A 20302-nucleotide genomic window follows, 5' to 3' on the forward strand; every position below is an offset into this window, starting at 1 on the left:
TCAGCTTTTTTACCACTTTATACATGGCATTGCCTTCAATATTGACCTGCCACCACTCAATCCTACTTTCCAGATCTAGGTGTCTAGTCCACATTTTTTCAAATCTATAAGGGAAATGTCTCCTTCTATTCTTTACTTCAGTCGTGAAGGTTATAGGGTAATGATCTGATCCTGCCCTTGTGTGAGAAGATAAAGAACATTCATGAAGATTAAACCAATCTAAGGAAAGAAGAGCTCTATCAAGTCTAACTTGAATCAAATTCTCACCACTTCTTCTATTAGTCCAAGTGTATTTGACTCCTTGCAACTCCAGATCATGAATGGCATTATTGTTTATAAAGTCCATTAGGTCCTATCTAGATTAGCATGACACCCTCCCTTTTTCTCATTTTCCTTCAAGGGAGTGTTGAAATCTCCCATAATTATCCAGTTGTCCTTAGCAAACCTTCTTCTCAGCCCAGTAAGATATCTCCACATCTCACTTCTACCAGTCTTAGTGTTAGGAGCATAAACATTAGTTAGGACCCATGTAGTGCAATTCTTAATGTGCTTAAATCTTATGCAAGCCAGATTATTGTCCTGAATTAACACCTCTCCTTCTACATTGTTTTTGTTCCAGAATGTAACAATTCCTCCTGAAGCACCTTCTGAACTACCTCCGCTGACTCCTCTGTTTTTGAAAATATTCAAACTTTCAACTTTCTCTTTAACCATCTTAGTTTCTTGACTCAAATAAATGTCAGGGTTTTTGTCTCTAATCATATTTTTAACTAAATTATGCTTGTGAGGACTATTAAGTCCCTTAATATTCTAGGAGATGATTTTCATGGATTTTTAGAAATACCTGCATCAAAGATGGTTCTTTGGGTACCATCTGCTAAATTCCTGCTTGTTTCCAATGATCTTTTTTTGGCATTTGAGTGTCTTCCTGGAGAAGTGTGTTGCACTCCCACATCACCAAGCCTGCTTCTGGTGTTTCTAGTCAGCGTACTATTAACTGGGTTATTGTTATTCTTTTTTTTGTTCTTGTTCCTTCTTTTATCCTCTGCTACTTCTTCATCCTCCTACTTTGTTTCATTCTTCCCCAATGCCTTTTTTATGTCCTCTTCATCTCCCCATTTTGGATCTTGTTCCTCCGAAGAGGCCAACTTTCCCTTTGCTGGGGTGGTTAATGAGATTTCTGATAGCCCTTGGCCCAAAATGGTATCAGGTTGGGCCTCCTGGAACCAGTCTATTTCTTTATCTTGATCTTGAGATTTTGAGACAAGGTTGAAGTTATCTCCTTCCTCTTTATTATCTGTGGGATTTTTATCTGCTTTCTCTACCTCTATCTTGTCCTCTTTCTAATCCTCTTGTTGAGTGTTGTCTTTTTCTTTGTGTATTGAGTCCTTAACACTCTGTTCCAACATCTGAATCTTTAGTTCATTACCCACTTCACTAGTGATTTCTTCCTCCACCCGTCCTATCTGAGACTAGTTCTCCTGATTAGGATCATTGGATTCCCGAGATTTTAGTGGCTTGTCCACTTTTTTCCAAACCTTAGTTTGGATATAGGGTTTATCCTCTATAGTTGGACATTTTTTAGCCTAGTGTCTGACTTTTTTACAATGAAAACAGGCGAAGGGAATTGTTTCATAAACAATATTCTGCTTCCACTTCCCTAGTTTTGATTATATCTCTATTTCCTCTGGCATGTTCGTATCAAGTCCAACTCCAACACAGATCCTAGCATAGATCAGCCTTCTTCTAGAAGTCATGATCTGGTCAATAGTGATAAGCTCCCCAAAGGTATTGGCAATTCCTGCAAAAACATCTTCCTCCTAGAATTCCATTGGGAGCCCAGGGAGCTTGACCCACACCGGAACTTGGACCAAAAAATTATTTCCTTTCACTACATTAGGGTACCACTTCTGGATGTACATGATGTATTTGCCTATTGCCCAAGACCCACTACATAGAATGTTTCTTCTATCCTCATCACAAGAAAAAGAGAAGGATAGACAACCTTTGTTCATTGCTACCACATCAACCTGACCTTTCAGGTTCCACTTTCTTTTGACAAATCCATGAACTATTTCTATATTAGGTCTAGATCCAAAGAAATAACCAATCAAAGTATTTTCCATTCTAGCGATGTTTTGATCAATGATTTGGTCAGAACAATGATAGCAAACTTGCCCTGAGACACATTCGAGGAGTTTTTAATAGGAGGCAATGAGGACTTACCTTTAGGCTTAACCCCAAACAATGAGGACCACTTACGTGTCTATCCATTGGGTCCCCCTTTAGGGTCCGTTGATGAAAGAACCTTTTCCGGATGATCTTTACCTTCCACCGTGTTCTCTGAAACACAAGTCGTTTGCTGTCCTTGGGTTCCTTCCGAGTTGTTACCTTCTATTTTTGAAGTTTGAACCTGCCCTTTCCCGCTCTCAACTGCTAACTGCTCTTCACGTGATGTAGGTCCTCCCCCTGGGTCCCCCAAATTCACGGGATCATTAAGGTCCTTACCATCTGAGCCTCCTCCTTCAACAGGAATCTCTGAATCATCAGTCGCATGTTGTCCCAATGCCGATCCAGAATTCCCGCTCAAATTTGAATTCTGGAACCGCCCGCCTTCCATTGTTGAAAGTAGCTCAATTGTTAACATAAAGACATCAGCTGAAATATTAAGGAAGACTTAGGAAAATCAATAAGGCGCCCACTAAAAAATTTAAAAAGGGGACTCGCCTAGGATGAAGAATAAAGTGCAAACATAGGAAAATATTAATAGGAGCTAGACATAAAAACAATTTAATGCCTAGGAAATACATGGCCCCGCCAACGGTAAGAAGACCCTTGGCTTTAAGTGGAGAAAAGGTAACGCCAAATTATAATAGGTTTAGGTTTTTTATAAAATACTTAATCAAAATGCATAAACCCTAAACCCTGAGCCTGAAACACAAGACAAAGAGCAAGATAAAATCAAAATGACCAATATTTTGACTAAGGCACGAAGATTTTTGCATAGTCATTTTTTGGACTATCACCACATAAGATTACAAAGCAGGCCATTCAGACAGTCACATGCTTGAGTGCAACCAGTGAGATTCCGAGCCTGAGGAAAGTGTAGAATACCACTATGGCAATTGTTATCGCTTCCCAATATGACAATTGGTCGATGATAATCAATGACATTGTTGAGCATGATGTGAGAATTGCCTCAATGGTGGTGGGATACAAAGTGTATGAATCTAGTAGGAAGAACTAAGTCTCTGATACTGCTATATTCTCTGCATATTAGATGCTCAAGGAGGATAAAAGGTATGATTTGTGTTCAGTACTCCTGAGTGAATTGTTAAGAAACTTGGAGAAAATAAAATAGGACAAGAAACACACCTTCAAGTCTGGATCTTTAATTGTGTGCTTAGCCCTCTACTTCATGAATGAGATCCTCAGAATCGGTAAAGTCCAATGGGCTTATGAAAAACTGGTGGCGATGCAAATCAAGGAAGGGTTGTTGGGTATAGGCGACAATACAATGAGAATATCTACTTTATGGGGCTATTTCAAGAACTTCCAAGCCTTTATGAAAACTAGAGAAATAATTTTCAAAGAGATAGTAGAGAAGTATGAGAAGACAATTTGTTTTATGGTTGATAAGGATTAGTGCCATATGGAGGTAGTTGAGCCGAGAATAGTCTGGATCATGACCATGGGGTATAAGGTTGATGCTATCATACTTGATGCATATGCTCAACACCTATTGAGAAAATTGGTAGATCAAAAGGAGCAAAGATTTGACACATTTAGGGAGAAAGATTTAGACTTGCATAAGATGTTCACTGAAGCCAGAAGGAAGAGGAAAGTTAGAAAAGAGGTCGAGGAATTTGCTGAACAAATGGGTATAACCTGAGAAGCAGTGTAGAAAGCAAGGGAGAAAAATATTCTGAAGGAGGAAGATGTGGTGAAGCCACAAGCTAAACTAGCTCCTCTCAAGCAGCCCAAGACCAAGCCTAGAAAATATGCACCTACCTCTGGTGTGCAGAAACTGATACCTCCACCTAAGCCTAAACTAGCAGCATCTACCGGTGGAGCAGAGAAAAGGAAGAAGGAGAAATATTCAAGGCAGTATGTTGCAACAGAAGAGGAAACAAAGTTGGATGAAGAGGTGAGGCGAGTAAAGAAGACTACCACCTATGCAAGGGTAGTCTGGAAGCCTACATCCGATGATGCTCCTCCTACCAAGAAATCTAAGTCTCAAGCAGAGCCATCCGAAAAGGATAGGGAAGGCAAGAAGGAGAAATCAGAGATAGATGAAGCCCTCAAGTTCGGTAAGATTGAAGGTTCCTTTACTATTGTGCCCTCATTACAAAAGATTGTAGATACAATAGTAAACGAAAGAAATTTGTCAAACATTTATGTATATTATGAGCATTCTTCTGAGAAAGTGTAGAGAGCCATTGAAGAGGCAATTGTACATTATATGAATTCTTTCAGTAAAGCTTTGATTGAATTATCATCTCCTAATCTGAAAGAGTTGTATGATATCTTGGATGCCCGACGACACACAACTAGTGTTGCAAATGAAAGGTTGAAAGAATTTGCATTAGTAAAGTTGTGTTCGGAAATAACTAGAGAAGATATACCAAGAATTTTGGGACATGCAAAGGAAAATTTTTGAAGCAAGCACAAAGTGAATAAGATAATGTTTAGGAAAGTAGATGAAGTGGTAAAAGACACATAAGGTATTTTGAGTATTTTTTTGAAAGAAAATAACTATCATGTTATTCTAGAGAAGGATGACCCCCAGCTGGAAGAACATTCAAGCAAAGACACTTCTCCTCTGGAGATCCATGTATAGACAGAAGTTCCACATGATCAACCAACTATACAGATGAATCTAGTTGAACAAGAAGCTCCAGTTGATGCCTTTGATGATCAAGCAGTGGATAACTCCGGTGATGCTACTCAGGATCCTCCTAAGATAGAGATAATTGCATAAATGATAGTAGAGGAGTTAGGTGAAGCATGAAAGGGTGATAGAGGTGGTGAGAAAGGTGAAGAGGATGTAAATATAGAACTGACGAAGGAGAAGGGTGAAGGGCAAACTGATAAAGCTCTGACAACCATAAAAAAAGTTACTATCCCTAATAAAGGAAAGTAGATTGCAGTTGAGGATGATCTTTCTCATGGTTTGGTAGACTTAAGCACCTTGTCCCATCTTCAAGCACTCAAATTGGCCACCCCTGCGCAAATCAAGGCTAGTGAGGACTTACTCTACTCTGCTTTTGAAGAGAAAGAGGTGATATCTTTGGCAATTGTAGTTTTGGAAAAAGTTTTGCCTAACCTTAAGCATATTTCAAATGACTCACCCTCTGGTAAGCTTAAGGATATGTTAAATAAAGTAGAATCCAATTTTGTATCATTAGAGAAAGCTGCAGATATAAAGGTTTGAATAAGTTCAATGAAATGAGGCTTCAAACCTATTTGAAGACAATTGAAGCTGATAGGGAAGTTTTGAAGACTGTGGTAAAGAGTGTAGAGGATGCATTAGATGAAGGCAAAAAAATATTTAAATCATGTCTATAAATTGCTCAAGTTTACTATAGATATTGATAAGCAAATAAGAGATTTTGAAGGGAAGCTTGCATGTATTGGTTATTCATTTGCCCCTCATTCAGTTTTTCCAAGTTCCCTTGAAGCTCAAATAATGGATCTTACTGAAAAAATAAAGAGATTGAATAAAGAAAAAGAGCAAGTGTTGAGCAGAGTGGGAAAACTGAGAAGTCTGATCACGCCCCGGATGGACACCTTACTTGGAGCTCAATAGGATGCAGTCAGTTCTTTAGGTAAACAAGCGCCATCTGATCTCAAAGGTGTTGAAGTTCATGCATACATGTTTAGTGCTCTAATTAATATTTTAGATTGTTTCCTGAGAGGATGGAATGATTACCTGAAATCCTTGAAGGTCACCTATGCAAATATTTTTAACTTCATGTAAATTATTGCATTCATTTGTACATAAGTTTTGGCGGATACCTACCCTTTTCCATTGATGTCAAAGGGGGAGTTAGTTGAGTGTACAGATTTCAGATTTTCGGATTGGTTGCATTTTTTGGAGCATTTTTCATAGTGTTGCCATCAATGCCAAAGGGGGAGATTGTTGACATAAGACACTATTCCGGTGATGCTCCGGTGAAGATTGGTGATGTCTAGTGCATGATATTTCTTAGGAGTTGTCATTGATGGCAACTTGGCTTACTGATCTTATCTGATATGGATTTTTTGATATCCGGATGTCCTAGGGATGTTTTGATAATCTGATTTAAATTGATTGAGTATGAGAAGCAGATTATCATGCAATACCACCCTCTAGTGTTGATTCTTTAGCATGATAAAAGGTTCAATATCCGGTAGAGTAGTAAAATAGGGTTATCTTCATTATTGATGGTGTAACATGTAGACCAGATTCTTTGAGGTGATTATGGTGGTTGTTGGTAAGTTTGAGGTAGTTGGACCAAATTACGGAAAGTGTGTGATCATATGTTTTGGATCCGAAATATGGCTTTGTGAAGATTTGAGCTGACTTGAAGCTACACGTTTCATATTCTGATATTTTGAGAAGCCGACTTGTGGGAGATGTTTTTTGTTAGTGCAGATATATAAGATTGACTTGGTTAATGGTTTTGCATGTGTATATTATATGTGAGATGATTTTGGGAGAGATTGGGCGTAGTTTCACATGCACACCTTAAGTTTTATTGATCTGGTAATCAGTAGCAGGGCATAACATAGCAGTTTATCATAACAACAGAACAAATCACTTTGTGCCTAATTGGAACTATTACTTGGCATAGTTAGATGCTTTTATTTAGTTCATTAGTCATTGTAATAATTTTTTATTAGCCTATAAGGCAATGATCCTTCCACTGGGTTGTAGCCCCTTTGTAATTGAGCAGTGAGCTCTAGGCAGTGTGCCTAAATGCATGTGCATTCCCCTCATGTAATATTGTTTTACTACTAGACATAGTATAATAATATTGTGGGTTCAAATCCCATCGTGGTTTTTCCCTTTCTGAGTTTCCATGTAAAAATATTGGTGTTATGGTTATGGGCTTATTTGCTTTGTGTTTCTGCATCATAGTTTCTGTTATTAGTATTTGGTGGTTAAAGAATCAGTTTAACAAATTTGTAAATACCAGAACACCGATTCACCCCCCTCTCAGTGTTCATTGATTCCAACAGTGATCATATATTGGTTTAAATTAAGGGTTAGAGTATAGCGACCTATCCCTTAAAGGTGTTTGTAGATATTCGATAGCATGCAAAATGGATAGATCTTTTGCAGTTAATGAAACCGATAGTATAAATGATTATGTGTGTTCTGTATTGGTGGAATCAATTGTTTTTGGTTTGATGGTAGTAATTCACATGTTATATCTTTTCTTAGCTGACTTCATGATGTATACAATTAGTCCAGATGGTATAAATAGGTTAGAATTTCTTTTTAATAGGTGTGTACAATGGTGTTGTGATAAGAAGACATATAGTGTGAAAGTGGTGTGAACTTGAAGCTAATTAGAGATCTGGGGCTATATAAGAGGAGTTAGATGAGTGCTTAAACCATGAACTATTATCAACATTTGTTAGATGCCCTTTCCATTATAGTTCAAATTATATTTTATATTGTATTTGGACAATTATTATGTATCTTTCTCTAAAGAAGTGATCTTCAATTGAGAAAGTCCCTTTTTGTATCTTGCCTAAGGTTGTGCGCCTTAGTTAGCAAGTCTAGAGTAGTAATCTCTTTGGTTGGTGGCCATAATTATTGTAAACAGTTGATATACATAATGTGAGTTAGATTCTCACTGTGGTTTTTCCTAGTTTGGGTTTTCCATGTAAAAATTTGGTGTTCTTGTGTGGATACATTTACTGTTTTTGCTATTTACTTTCCAACATATTGATATGAATGAATAATGTGTTTCAAGCATCTTAAATTGTTAATATTTTAGTTGATGTTGATTCACCCCCCCTCTCAGCATCCAATAACGTTCAACAAGTAATTGTGGTTTCTGGCAAAAAGTCTGGAACCCCCACCTTCTTCCTAAAATAATTTTTTTAATGGATGATCATGCATAATGAAATCCTCACTTAGGAAAACCTCATCAAAAAGGGGATTTTATCTCCCTAATAGATGTGTCCTTTGTAAGTAGAGCAAGAAAACCACTCCCCATATTCTATTCCATTGTAACTTTACTCACATCTTGTGGGGTTTTATTTTCCAAATATTCCAAACTTGGAGATTATTGAATTGCACCTTCTCTTCTCTTGTTGAAGGCTAGTGTTGGCCTTCCCACTATCCTCTCCTCCGATATCTTTGGAAGCAAGTCCCTCTCCACCTTGGTTGGTGCATTAAAAAAGAAAGGAATAATTGAACCTTTCCTAGTGTGGAAAGATCTCCTGAAGAGTTGTTTGTGGTCTTTCATAAGCTTCTAATTGAAAACATTTTTGTCTCCCATTGGAAATGTCCCTCTCGGGCTCCAACCAAGTTTGAAACTACTTTGGGCATGAATTGGGGCATTCCTGGTTCCTTTTAAAAGTTTGATAAGTCTAAGATGTTGGACAAGCTCATAACCAAATGGTCTCCCCCTCAAAACGGTCGATGTAATCTCAATTTTGATGGGGCAGCTATGGGTAATCATGGGTTTGCTGGTGGTGGGAGGGGGGGGGTTTATTAAAGCCTCTTCTCAGTGCGATGGTGGCTTGTTATGTGGGTGGTATAAGTTTTGCTACCAATAACCATGATGAGGGTATGACAGTTTTGTGGGGATTAGAATTTTCTCTTTCAGATGGTATCAAACACCTAATAATTGAGGGGGACTCCAAGCTTGTTATTGATGTAATTGAAGGATCTTCTAATCTTGGCTAGACTGTTGAAACTATTATCACTGACATCAAGCAACTCTTGTTAGATCTGGATATTTTTGTGTTACAACATATTTATAAGGAGGGGAACAATGTCATGGATGCTCTTGCTACCTTGGGCCTTCTAACGAGCCCTCTACGATACTGACAGAGCTTCAGATGTGTCCCTACTAGGGTTCAAAACCTCCTCTCAAAGGAATGGGCAATTAACAACTGTATTAATAAGGAATATCAATAATCTTGTTTTCATTTATTGCTATTGGGGTTGGTTTTGAATTTTATTTGGCCTTAGCTGGAATAATTATGTGATGTTAGTGGTTGCTTAGTGGCATAACATTAATTTGGATATACTCTCTGACTTGGTGATCTAGACTAATATGGTGAGATACCCTTTCTATAGGTTTATTCTTCGGGCCTTGAAAACTATTGAGAATGATTGGGTTTGCTATTGACAAAAAAAATTAAATTTAAATTATGGGTGGAATATGTGGTGGACATGGATGATAACATGCTACCCATGATGAGCTAGCCCATGGACCTTGATTGTGGTGTTGGAGGCGGGGCCCCTTGTTTCTAGTGGTGCCTTACTCATATCGAGCTTTGGCCATGTTCACCCTGTATGTCAACCTGGATTCCTATCAATGTGTCTGCCAAGGTGGTTACCACTTAGGGCCTTGTCTTTTCGCAGGCCTTTCCTAATATTTATTGTAGATGTACTTTTATGATCTTAATGTGGATCCAAAAGTTATTTCCTTCTCATATCTATTATATCCTTGAGGTGAGACTGGCCATCATCAATTTTCATGATTTCCTTTTTGGCTTTGTTTTTGGTACTTTTGGCATCCCAAACAAAGGGTGCCTTGTAATAATTTCTATTACTACGACTTGTATCATATTTACTACACGTTCACCAAATTTTTCCTTATTCTGCTAATGACTCTTTGAATTTTTCAACAGAGTTCTTTGACTAATTCTCTTTGCAAACTACTGAGATAATGGGCGGTGGTAGGGTTATAATTGAACCCAATTTTCACTTTGAATTCAAGGATAATGAGATTGTTTCACATATTTGCACTGAGAGTGGGGTTGCCCAATTTATGGAAAGTATGAATGTCTTTGATGAAAATATCCATTTATTTCGTCATGTCCTGGGATAATTGTAAAGTTAGAATGGGGGCCATTTCCTTTGAGGTCAATGAGGATGTCATAGCTATGGCTACTAGTCTTCCCACTAAAGGGAGAAACTGGAAGAAGAAGAGTTGTGTTATTGACAATGACAACCTTGCCTTGTTCTTCAAGGATGGTGAAAAGTAAGTGAAATTACATGGTGGTTTCGACCATGAATAGATCCCTTCTCCTTGGTGCTAGGTAAGCCTAATGATCATTAAATTTTTCACTCTAGACGATAGGTTTAAGGTCTACTTTTTTTTACTATTTTTGCTTGATTAATCATTTCTACCATAATGCTTTGATTTGTTTCTCCTTCTTCCTACTTAAATCCTTTGAGACCTCCATAAGGGATGCTCTAGATGTTGCTAAAAAATATGATAAGAATCCCGCATCACTCTATCAAGGCCTCGTATTTAGGCTTTACTAGTTCCACCTTGCCTTATGTCCCCCTAAACCTATTATGGTCACAAATGTCCCTTTACATTTTGATTCCCTACCACCTGCCACCATTCTATACTCTCGGGACAAGACAAAAGAAATGCCTTAGAATCCCCGAGGCTGGTGCAACTGCTACCAAAACTTCCTACTCTACTCTAACAAGTTCCAGATAGGCTACCCGTAAGGTGTCTAAAACTACCTTTGGCCTTGCTACTGCCAGTCAATGTGAAATCAAACACTTTGCCACCCCCTTGAGTGCTACTAAGAAGGACAAACTTACCCCTTGACCAAAAAACCCAAACTCTAGGCTCGCCCTTGCATTAAGAAGATTGACAGTGAGGGGGATAAAAAAGGTGCAAGAAACATTAACCCCCACAAGTCTAATAGGCTAGCGAGTAAGAAAAAAGTGAAGGAAGCCACATACATCAATGAGGATGACCCAGAGGAAATGGAGGAGATAGAGGATGAGGAGGATGTCAACGATTCTCAGAATACTACTAGTGCCCATTCTGAGAGTACCTCAGAGCCCCTGGACCTGATCGAAGATGTCCACCTATTGGAGGATGAGCTCCCTGTTGAGAAGACACACCCTGCCAAGAAGGCCCACACCTGCAAAAAGTGATTTGTCATTGCTGTGGACTTGGAGACTTTGAAGGTGAAGGTGGCAGACTTAGAAAAGAAGTCAGTGCATGTCTCAAGGTTTAGCTCTAAAGTCATGCATAGCTCAACTACTACTTTGTGCTTGCTGTAGAAGAAGGTCCTAGGAAAAGATGTTGATAATGAAGAAAATTACAACGATTTCTTCAAGTTCCTTACTAAAGATTGGGGAAAACTCTTTGCCTTATCTCCTTGTTGTTGCTCTGTTAGTTAGTTTTTGTTTAAGTTTTTTTTACTTGGCTACTATCAAAAACTCATTTTATTATAAGGTCTATATCTATTTTTGATAAGTTTTGTTTGGACTACCTATTGCTGTTGATGGATTGATGCTGCATTCGAGTTGGTTTGTATAAAGGGACAACACCCTAGTTTGTTTCTTTATTTATAAAAAAGAAAGTTGAGGTTCAAACCCACGAGCATGTTGGATCAATGAAGACACAAGCCTATGATCACAATGGCCGAACAAGGCTTCAAACCTTGGTGGACCCAACAAAAACACCAACACTCCATGGGAAGAACCTATTCAATTTTATTAACTATTTCTTATCATTACACACACACACACACACACACACACATAAATACATACATACATACATATATGTATGTATGTTATATATATAGTTTTTACCATTCGATGAATGACGATGGGTGACTACAATTCAATTCTAATAATTAAACTTTGGAAGCTACATATTGGGTACATAAACCTCTAAAAGGAATAATGAGTTATTAGATTGGTTTAGATCAATGGTTGAGAATTGATAAATATCGATAATATTTTTTTTTTCCATTTAATATTTCATTTATCAATGACATTGATAGTGTGAATTTAATGAAGTTGCAGGTCATCATTCAATTTCATTTAGACTAAGTACAAAACTTTATTATTGTTTATGATGTATGTATATACTTGGTACTTGTCTTAGAATCACAACTTGTGGAAAATAAGAAACTTATAAAACAAACTTAGCTTGTAGTATTGGAAGGATGCAATTCAAGTGCTAAGTGGTTTTGGTTAAAAACTAGAGTGAGATTACATCTAAAATTTTAATATTAAGTGTGGATCACAAAATGTTTACCCAAACATTATATTCAAATGAAACATTCCTAAATTCGTTTGAACTTGTTTTATTGATGAATACCATGGTGTATGATCCTATAATAATTAGTAAGTGGATTTCGAAGTTCACATATACATCTAATAATAAGACAAATAATAAAAAGAAAAAAAAGTGTCACTGGACCATGGGTGGTTGAATTGGAACACATGATGTTCCATTAGGTTTTCCCTTACCCATAATTTGTCAGGGTAGCACCTATAATTTGTTAAGGTAGCACCCATAATTACAATGAAAATAGAAAAACAATTATTTCTTCTAGTCTTCATCATTACAAACTACAACAAACATTATCATTACAAACCACAATACAACTACATCATTACAAACCACAACAACACCAAAAGTCCCGAGATGACCATAATTAACTCCATCAAATAATTTTCTTGTTGGTCCAATTTTCCCATCTACTCATTTGAAGATTTCCTTCTCTTTTAATGATTACTTATTTTTAATTGATTTAAATTTTCTCAATTCTCTAGAATTGATATGCCATGAATTTGTTTAAAATAGACAAAACTATTTTCAAATTTAAATGAATTAAAAATAAATAATCATTAAATTAATTTTATATTTATCTTTTTTCATATAAAGAACTCAAACAAACTTCATCAAATGATGATAAAGACATCATGATAAAAAAAATATATTAAAATATTATAATAAAAAAACTTTAATAAGAACAAATTGCTATAACACAATTTGATATATATAATATATATCCTCTCTATTTAGAAGAATGCAAACAAACCTCATTCAAATGATGAAACACCATGATGAATTTCTTTTAATTAGATACATTATAACAAGAAAAAATAATCTAATGTAAAACCAAATTACAATTAGTATTATTAGTAACGTTGTTTTGGAAATGGGGGTGGGGTAAATAACCTACATCATCAGTGAATGGCAGGTTCCTTTAGCGTCAATTGCATTGCTTAGAGCAGTTGGCAATTGACGTTGATGTTTATTATATGTATGCAGCGTTTACATTGGCGATGGGAGTACTATAGCTGGGGGGAGCTGAATCAAAATCCAGGCCTCGAATAATTCAGGGGAAGCCGTAAAGGAATCCACCGTCCCCTCTCTACCACACATGTTGCACGCCTCTCACAGCTCTCCATTCAATCAGATTGAACTATATTTTGAGATCCGGTATAACGGAACCGATTCTTGCACGCCACATTTCTTAGCAAACAGAGGGGGGACACAACCGATTCTTGCACGCCACATTTCTTAGCATACAGAGGGGGGACGGAACCGATTCCTTTTAGCCGTCTTCGCTTTTCCTTCCCTTCTTTCCTGGCCTTATATTATTTGCTACATTTATTGCCACAGCCATTGCCACTTTTTATTCTGTATTCTGTGCTCTTTAGATTGCTTAAGGTAAACATATTTCTTGTAACCAGTGGCATACGTTTTGGATTTATGGTAAATGCGACACATTATTTGGCATGTGGGAAGGCAGACAATGCTGTGAATGCAGTAATTCAAGTCTTGTGGTTTTTGTTTGGCTGTGCAGATTTTGAGAAACTGAAACAGAGACTCCCAAATTGTAATCGTTGACATGGAAGAGGCAAGTGGTAAGCTATTTCCATTCTAAGTTTTGCTATTGTTGCTTCCCGCTATTAATTCTTGTTCTACTGAAATCTTGCATCAAAACACAGTTTTAGTATCGCCCTGCAATATTCGTTTTTGGGCACAGAGGATTTAATGTACTCGTTTCATTTCATTTTCATAATTTGAAAAGTTCATACGGCTTTTGGTATCTACTGAAGTCTCTACCTTTGAATTAAAATCATCTAATGTAGAAGCTCATTAAAAGTTATGACCTTGTGAAGATCACTATGCTTATTAGGTGCACAATAACTTTTGACTTTTCATAGTGACTTGGCAAGTTTACTGCTTAAACCTGGTCCTTTCCCTTATTTACCATACCATTTGTCTCCCAATAGTCATGAATTAATACCAAGTTGAGCACTTTTCTTCCACCTTTCACTTTCCCTTCTCTACCTTGGAGACTCGTTTTTATATATTTCATCTCTTGGTAATATCTCGCATTTTTTTTCCTATCAACAGATATTTTCAACCAATGATACTGCATGTTAAATTAAAACGAGCAGAGAAAGCGTATCAATAACACAAAAAGGCAGAAAGAAAATTAGAGACAAACACACAACAACACATAACACAGCAGAATTATGTGGTTCATCATTAAAGCCTACATCCATGGGAAACTAGGGAAATATCTTATATTAACCGTTTCACCAATACACCATACATGACTTGTACACATCCATTTATACAAAAATATACAACTATCAAAATGAAGAGTTGGGAGAAGACATAAGGTCATGTGGCTGTTGGACTTCACATTCCCATCAATCTCCCACTTGAAATTGAACCAGTACAGCTATGAACAGTGACATCCCTGCATTTCCACTTCTAATGTCACACTGCAACCAAGCCTTGAGAAGATTTTAACTTCACCAAAGACTGTTCAAGGACACTGCGAATTAATCTTCTCCACGCCAAGTCAGAATTAATAAAACTTAACAGCTGAGCATCTTCCACTTCAAATCGTAAAACAATTTTCTCCTTACTCAAACTGTAACCAGGACACTCTAGGTCCATATAGAAGTCCATGACATAAATACCAGTTGATGGATCATATATGATCCCCAAATCAATGTGTTCCTAAATTCCAAAACCGAAACAGCCTATTCCATCATTTTCCTGCAAACAATCCTTTTTAGTATTCTCTAAAATCTCAGCATCTGCCAATACAACTGCATCTATGTCATAGTGTCGATTGCATGAGGTCTCATATGCTGAAAGTTTCAGAAATACCACCAAGTGTAATGTCCCCACTTTGAAATAGAATTCAATAATAAATAATAATAATGAAATTAAAATATTAAAATATAAAAGAATATAATTAAAATTTATTCAAGTTAATGAATGGTCAACAGACATGAAATGAAAAGTTGTCTCCCTCAAACATGAGATATAAAAGGGAGAAGAGACCTCATTTGAGGGGGGATAATTTGGGAATCAGAAGTGCAGATCTGATTGTGAAAGGTTGTGTACCTTTCAAAGGGCAGAAATAATGAAGAGTTGCACTCTTTCAAAGGGTGCTAATGGTGAAAGGGTGTGTCTCTTGCCAAAGGGCATACATGATGAAGAGGTGTGACCCCTCCCTCATATTGAGAGATGTAAGGAAAGGAATCAAAAGCATTCAGTGAAATCACCATTGAGTGAAATCACCATTGATCAGACCTTTCAAAGGGTAGAAATAATGAAGAGTTGCACTCTTTCAAAGGGTGCTAATGGTGAAAGGGTGTGTCTCTTGGCAAAGGGCATACATGATGAAGAGGTGTGACCCCTCCCTCATTTTGAGAGATGTAAGGAAAGGAATCAAAAGCATCCAGTGACATCACCATCGATCAGATCAAATCAGAACTGTTATTAAGTTACAGGCAATAACATCCTTGTTCTTGGTGGTATGCATGGTGATGTGCTTAATATATGAAGCTTGATAATGCTCTTATGCAGAATTTAATAGTAATATTAATATAGACTGCAATATGTATGACAGTCATACTTAATTTCATTTGTTTACATATTTATTCATAATGTATTAGAAGTTAGTGTACTTATAGCCCAATTACTTAATCATTTCTATTGCCCCCTCATAAGGAGAGGCGTGGTATTGTTAGGGAGAGGTGGAGTAAACCATCCCAAATTAGGTGAGCCCCAAGGGTGGTCTGGACGAATGTTCCTGAAACGTGGGCCCAATTATGGAGGTGGTGTCATCGCACTCTAGACAAGTAAATCCCCATCTGGGGTTGAGGATTAGAAAGGAAGTAAGAATTGAGGCTTGAATATAGCCACTATCAATTGTATTAAGAATAAATATGGTCATATAGTTTAATAAATTAATTTAAGGCACGATAATATTAAGTAATGGGTGTTGAAGATTGGGAAATTGGCAGCCTCCTAGTAGGGGACATTACAAAGGGTATCAGAGCTTTGATCCTGACATCCTCCAGGGTAAACATAAATCAATGAACCATTCTAGTCAATAAGAAGGAATCTAACAATACATGTATGCTCCATGTTTGCATATATCCATGTGTATGCTCCTGTTTGGTTCATGCATGATATGTTTCCAACATGTTTATTACATGTGTGTTTTCAAAGCCATTTCATATTAGAAGTCATTTTGAACACTCCATGTTCATTGCTTGAGGACAAGCAATCTTGGGTGGGGCGAATTGTAATGTCCCCCCTTTTTTGTGTTGATGTTTGTAGCTAGGTTGGATTCCTTCTAGGGCAGACTTAGCCTATGGGTGACTAATTGGCCTATCGGCCTTAGTCACATTAATGTGCAAAATCAATATGTAACTTGTGATATGAGCTGGCCCTAAATGGGCAATGTAACTTGTGAATTAAGCTGGCCCTAAATGGGCGATGTAGCTTGTGATATGCAAATGTAACTTGTAATTGCAAATAGGGCTGACCCTATAATGGGTGCCAATTTAAGAGCATATTATTATTAGTTGTTCTCCTTGTGAGCCGACCTAGGATGTATTAGGAGGCAAAGGCTCATATATATTCAAGGTTCAAACAAGCATCAAACACATCCATTCATTTACTCAAGCATCAGTGAATACCTTCTTCAGCAGAGCATATACAGATCAGCGAACTCATTTTCTTGGTCAGCGAGTTCAATTCTTAGTCAGCGATCATCATTCCTTGGTCAGCGAGTTCAATTCATAGTCAGCGATCATCACTCCTTGGTCAGCAAGTTCAATTCTTAGTCAGCGATCATCACTCCTTGGTCAGCGATCTCATCAACGAATATACTTCTTGGCAAGCGAATTCCTTTCTCTGCCAAGCGAACCATCAGATTGCAGATCAGATTCCTCTCCAGCATTTCCATCTGCACTTGTAAGTCAATTTGGACAGCATTGTGTCATCCTTTGGCAGTCTGATGCCCTCGTAGAATTCGGATTGTGTATACAACATATATGATGATCTAACTTGCTTCTATGGCTTCAAAGAGTGAAGCGAAATTGTAAAGTGATTCTCAGATTTGATTAATATAATCAGAGATCTTAATTGCTGGGTTTTTCACCTCTAAGAGGGAGGTTTTCCTAGGGTATTGCTGTGTTTTGTGTGTTTATTGCATTATTTTCTGTTTGTTGCTATCAATCTGATTTAAAAATTAACATGGTATCAGAGTGGGTTTGACTCGATTGTGTGATAGCAGCACTCCTACTTCACCTTCTAAACGCAATTTCCAGCATTCAAGATGGTGTATGGTCTGAAAGTTGAAGACAGACTTGAAGGAGCTTCGAATTTCACTTCATGGAAATTCAGAATTCTTGTTACCCTCGAAGAAAATGATCTTCTTGAGTTCGTGCAAGGAAAAGAACAGTCTGAACCTGAAGATCAAGAAGAGAAACTTCAGTTCAAGAAGAATGCAGTCAAAGCCAAGAAGATTCTGATTGACTCCGTGAAAGATCATCTTGTTCCTATCATCTCCAAGATGTCTTTAGCCAGAGATATGTTCAAGGCATTGGAAGGCATGTATGAGATCAACAACACAAGTAGAGCACTTGCTTTGAGACAACAACTTCATCAAGTCAAGATGGCAAAGGGTGAATCAGTCATATCCTTCTTCATGAAGATTTCAGAATTGAGAGATCAGCTAAGTGCCATTGGAGATGAAGTTGTGGACAAGGACCTTGTCATGCTAGCATTGAATGGCCTTCCTCACTCTTGGGAGCCATTTATTCAAGGCATAAGTGGGAGATCCAAATTTCCCAAGTTTGATCGTCTGTGTGTTGATTGCAGCCAAGAGGAATCAAGATTGGCTGCAAGAGGAATCATCAAAAGCTCTCATGGCGAAGACACTCATGTTCTTGCCACTCAGTCCACCAAGAAGAAAGGAGGAAATTGGAAGAAAGGCAACTTCAAAAGGCATAGAGATCAGACATCAGAATTTGCTCCTGATGCAAAGAAGAAGAAGAAAGACCTCTCCCACATTCGGTGCTTTAGATGTGACATGTTTGGTCAATTCGCAAGAGATTGTTTGTCAAGGCTGAAGCAACAAGGGGTGAATATTAATGAAGTTTCAAATCAGAAGGAAGCAGAAGAAAACCTTAATGAATTCCTCTTCATTTTAGCCCTGTCAAGCAATGTTCCCACAAATAGCGATACCTAGTTGATTGATAGTGGAGCTTCTAGACACATCACCGGTTAGCGGGAGCATCTTTCAGATTTGGTGGAGAGGGAGTCTAATCTTTAAGTGATCATTGGAGATGATGCACGCTATTCTGTGAGAGGGTTCGGTGCTACTTCTCTCAACCTTGATTCTGGAATCTCTCTTCATCTCAGTGATGTCTTGTTTGTGCCGGGAATCAGGAGGAATCTTATCTCCATTTCAGCTTTAGAGGATAAAGGTTATCAAGTAGCATTTTCAGAAGGAAGAGTTCTTGCATGGCCAAAGAAATCCATCTTCAAATTTGCTCATGTGATTGGGAATTGATATGAAAGTTTGTACAAGCTTTCCATTCGTCCGGTTCAAGCTCTTCTACATGAATCCTCCAGTTCAAGCGAGCTATGGCATAAAAGACTTGGACATCTTCACTTCCGGGCTCTTCCAACCTTGGAGAAGATGGTTAAAGGTATGCCTAAACTTAGTCATGTTCATGATGATACATGTAAAGGTTGTGCTATGGGTAAAAACACTAAGAATCCATTTCATAGTAGTGAAAGTAGGTCAAAGGAAATATTAGCTCTTGTACATTCTGATTTATGTGGACCTATGTCTACTGCATCTCCAAGTGGATTTTTGTATTATGTAACTTTCATAGATGACTACTCTAGGAAGACTTGGATTTATTTCTTAAGATCTAAAGAATTTGATGAAGTCCTAGGTAGATTCAAAGAGTTCAAGGCTTTAGTAGAAAACTTATTTGGAAAAAGAATAAATTGTTAAGGTCTGACAATGGAGGTGAATACACCTCGGGTAGCTTTCATGATTTTTGTATTGAGGCAGGGAGCGATCAAGAGGGAGTTTTGTGTTCCCTACAACCCTCAGCAAAATGGGGTTGCAGAAAGAAAGAACAGATCTATTGTTGAAGCTGCAAAAGCCATGATCCATGATCAAGACCTTCTGACTTTTCTATGGGCAGAAGCCTCTAGGACAATTGTGACCAATCGTCCAACCTGATGTTGGAGAACTGTTCCTCCCTGTAACTAGAGACACACCAAGAACAACTGTCATGATTTTGAGGAAAAAATCGGCAAACCCTCTAAACTATTGCAAATGAGCAAGATGCCCGAAAATAGACTGCAAACAAGATACTAGTGTAGATGTTCGCACAACAACTCCAGGTGCGACTAAAAACAAACTGCAACAAAGTACAATTTTTGAGGAAAAAATCATAAACCCTCCCTTTTTTTTAGGGATAAAATATTTAAAAACCTATAGATAATTTATGAGGACAATTTTTAAAACCCACATATTTTTTTAAGGCAAAAAAATATTAAACCCACTAGAATTTTTTTAGGTAAAAAAATATTAAAAACTGAAACAAACATCGATGCCCATAAGCCATCTTCACACTTTTCGAGGAACGAAAAACGACATACTGAGAAGATGTTGAATGCACAAAACCCAAGGTACGAAGATCAATGCATTGAGAATAGTACAGGCACAAATTCCAACGCAACTTCGCTGACACAAATTTCGAGGCACAAAGAATGAGACACCTAGAAAAATCTGAGACCAACCCCAAAAAGCTCTCGAAAAACCCACCAAGAATATGAAATCAAAATGCAGATCTGACGGCTCAAAAACCAAGTCATGGAAAACGATGCCCCCAGAAAAATTTGACAACAACCCAATTGAGGTCTCAAAAAACCCACCAAGAATCTGCAACCAAAATAAAATTTCGACTTGAATTGAAGGGTCAAAACCCTAGTCGAAAATTGCAGAA

At 37.6% G+C, this 20302-nt stretch overlaps 1 protein-coding gene across 1 annotated transcript in view; it reads left to right on the top strand.

The window, feature by feature from the left end:
* The first annotated feature begins 13225 nt into the window (after positions 1 to 13225).
* Positions 13226 to 20302, top strand: part of LOC131044029 (guanosine deaminase) — a 106675-nt gene continuing 99598 nt past the window's right edge. The window contains exons 1-2 of the mRNA XM_057977297.2: positions 13226 to 13676; positions 13813 to 13873. Coding sequence (XP_057833280.1) covers positions 13858 to 13873 — 16 coding nt within the window. The 5' untranslated portion in view covers positions 13226 to 13676; positions 13813 to 13857. The remainder of the gene's footprint in view (positions 13677 to 13812; positions 13874 to 20302) is intronic.

Source organism: Cryptomeria japonica, chromosome 6 (genome assembly GCF_030272615.1).
Source record: "Cryptomeria japonica chromosome 6, Sugi_1.0, whole genome shotgun sequence".
NCBI classification, from domain to species: domain Eukaryota; kingdom Viridiplantae; phylum Streptophyta; class Pinopsida; order Cupressales; family Cupressaceae; genus Cryptomeria; species Cryptomeria japonica.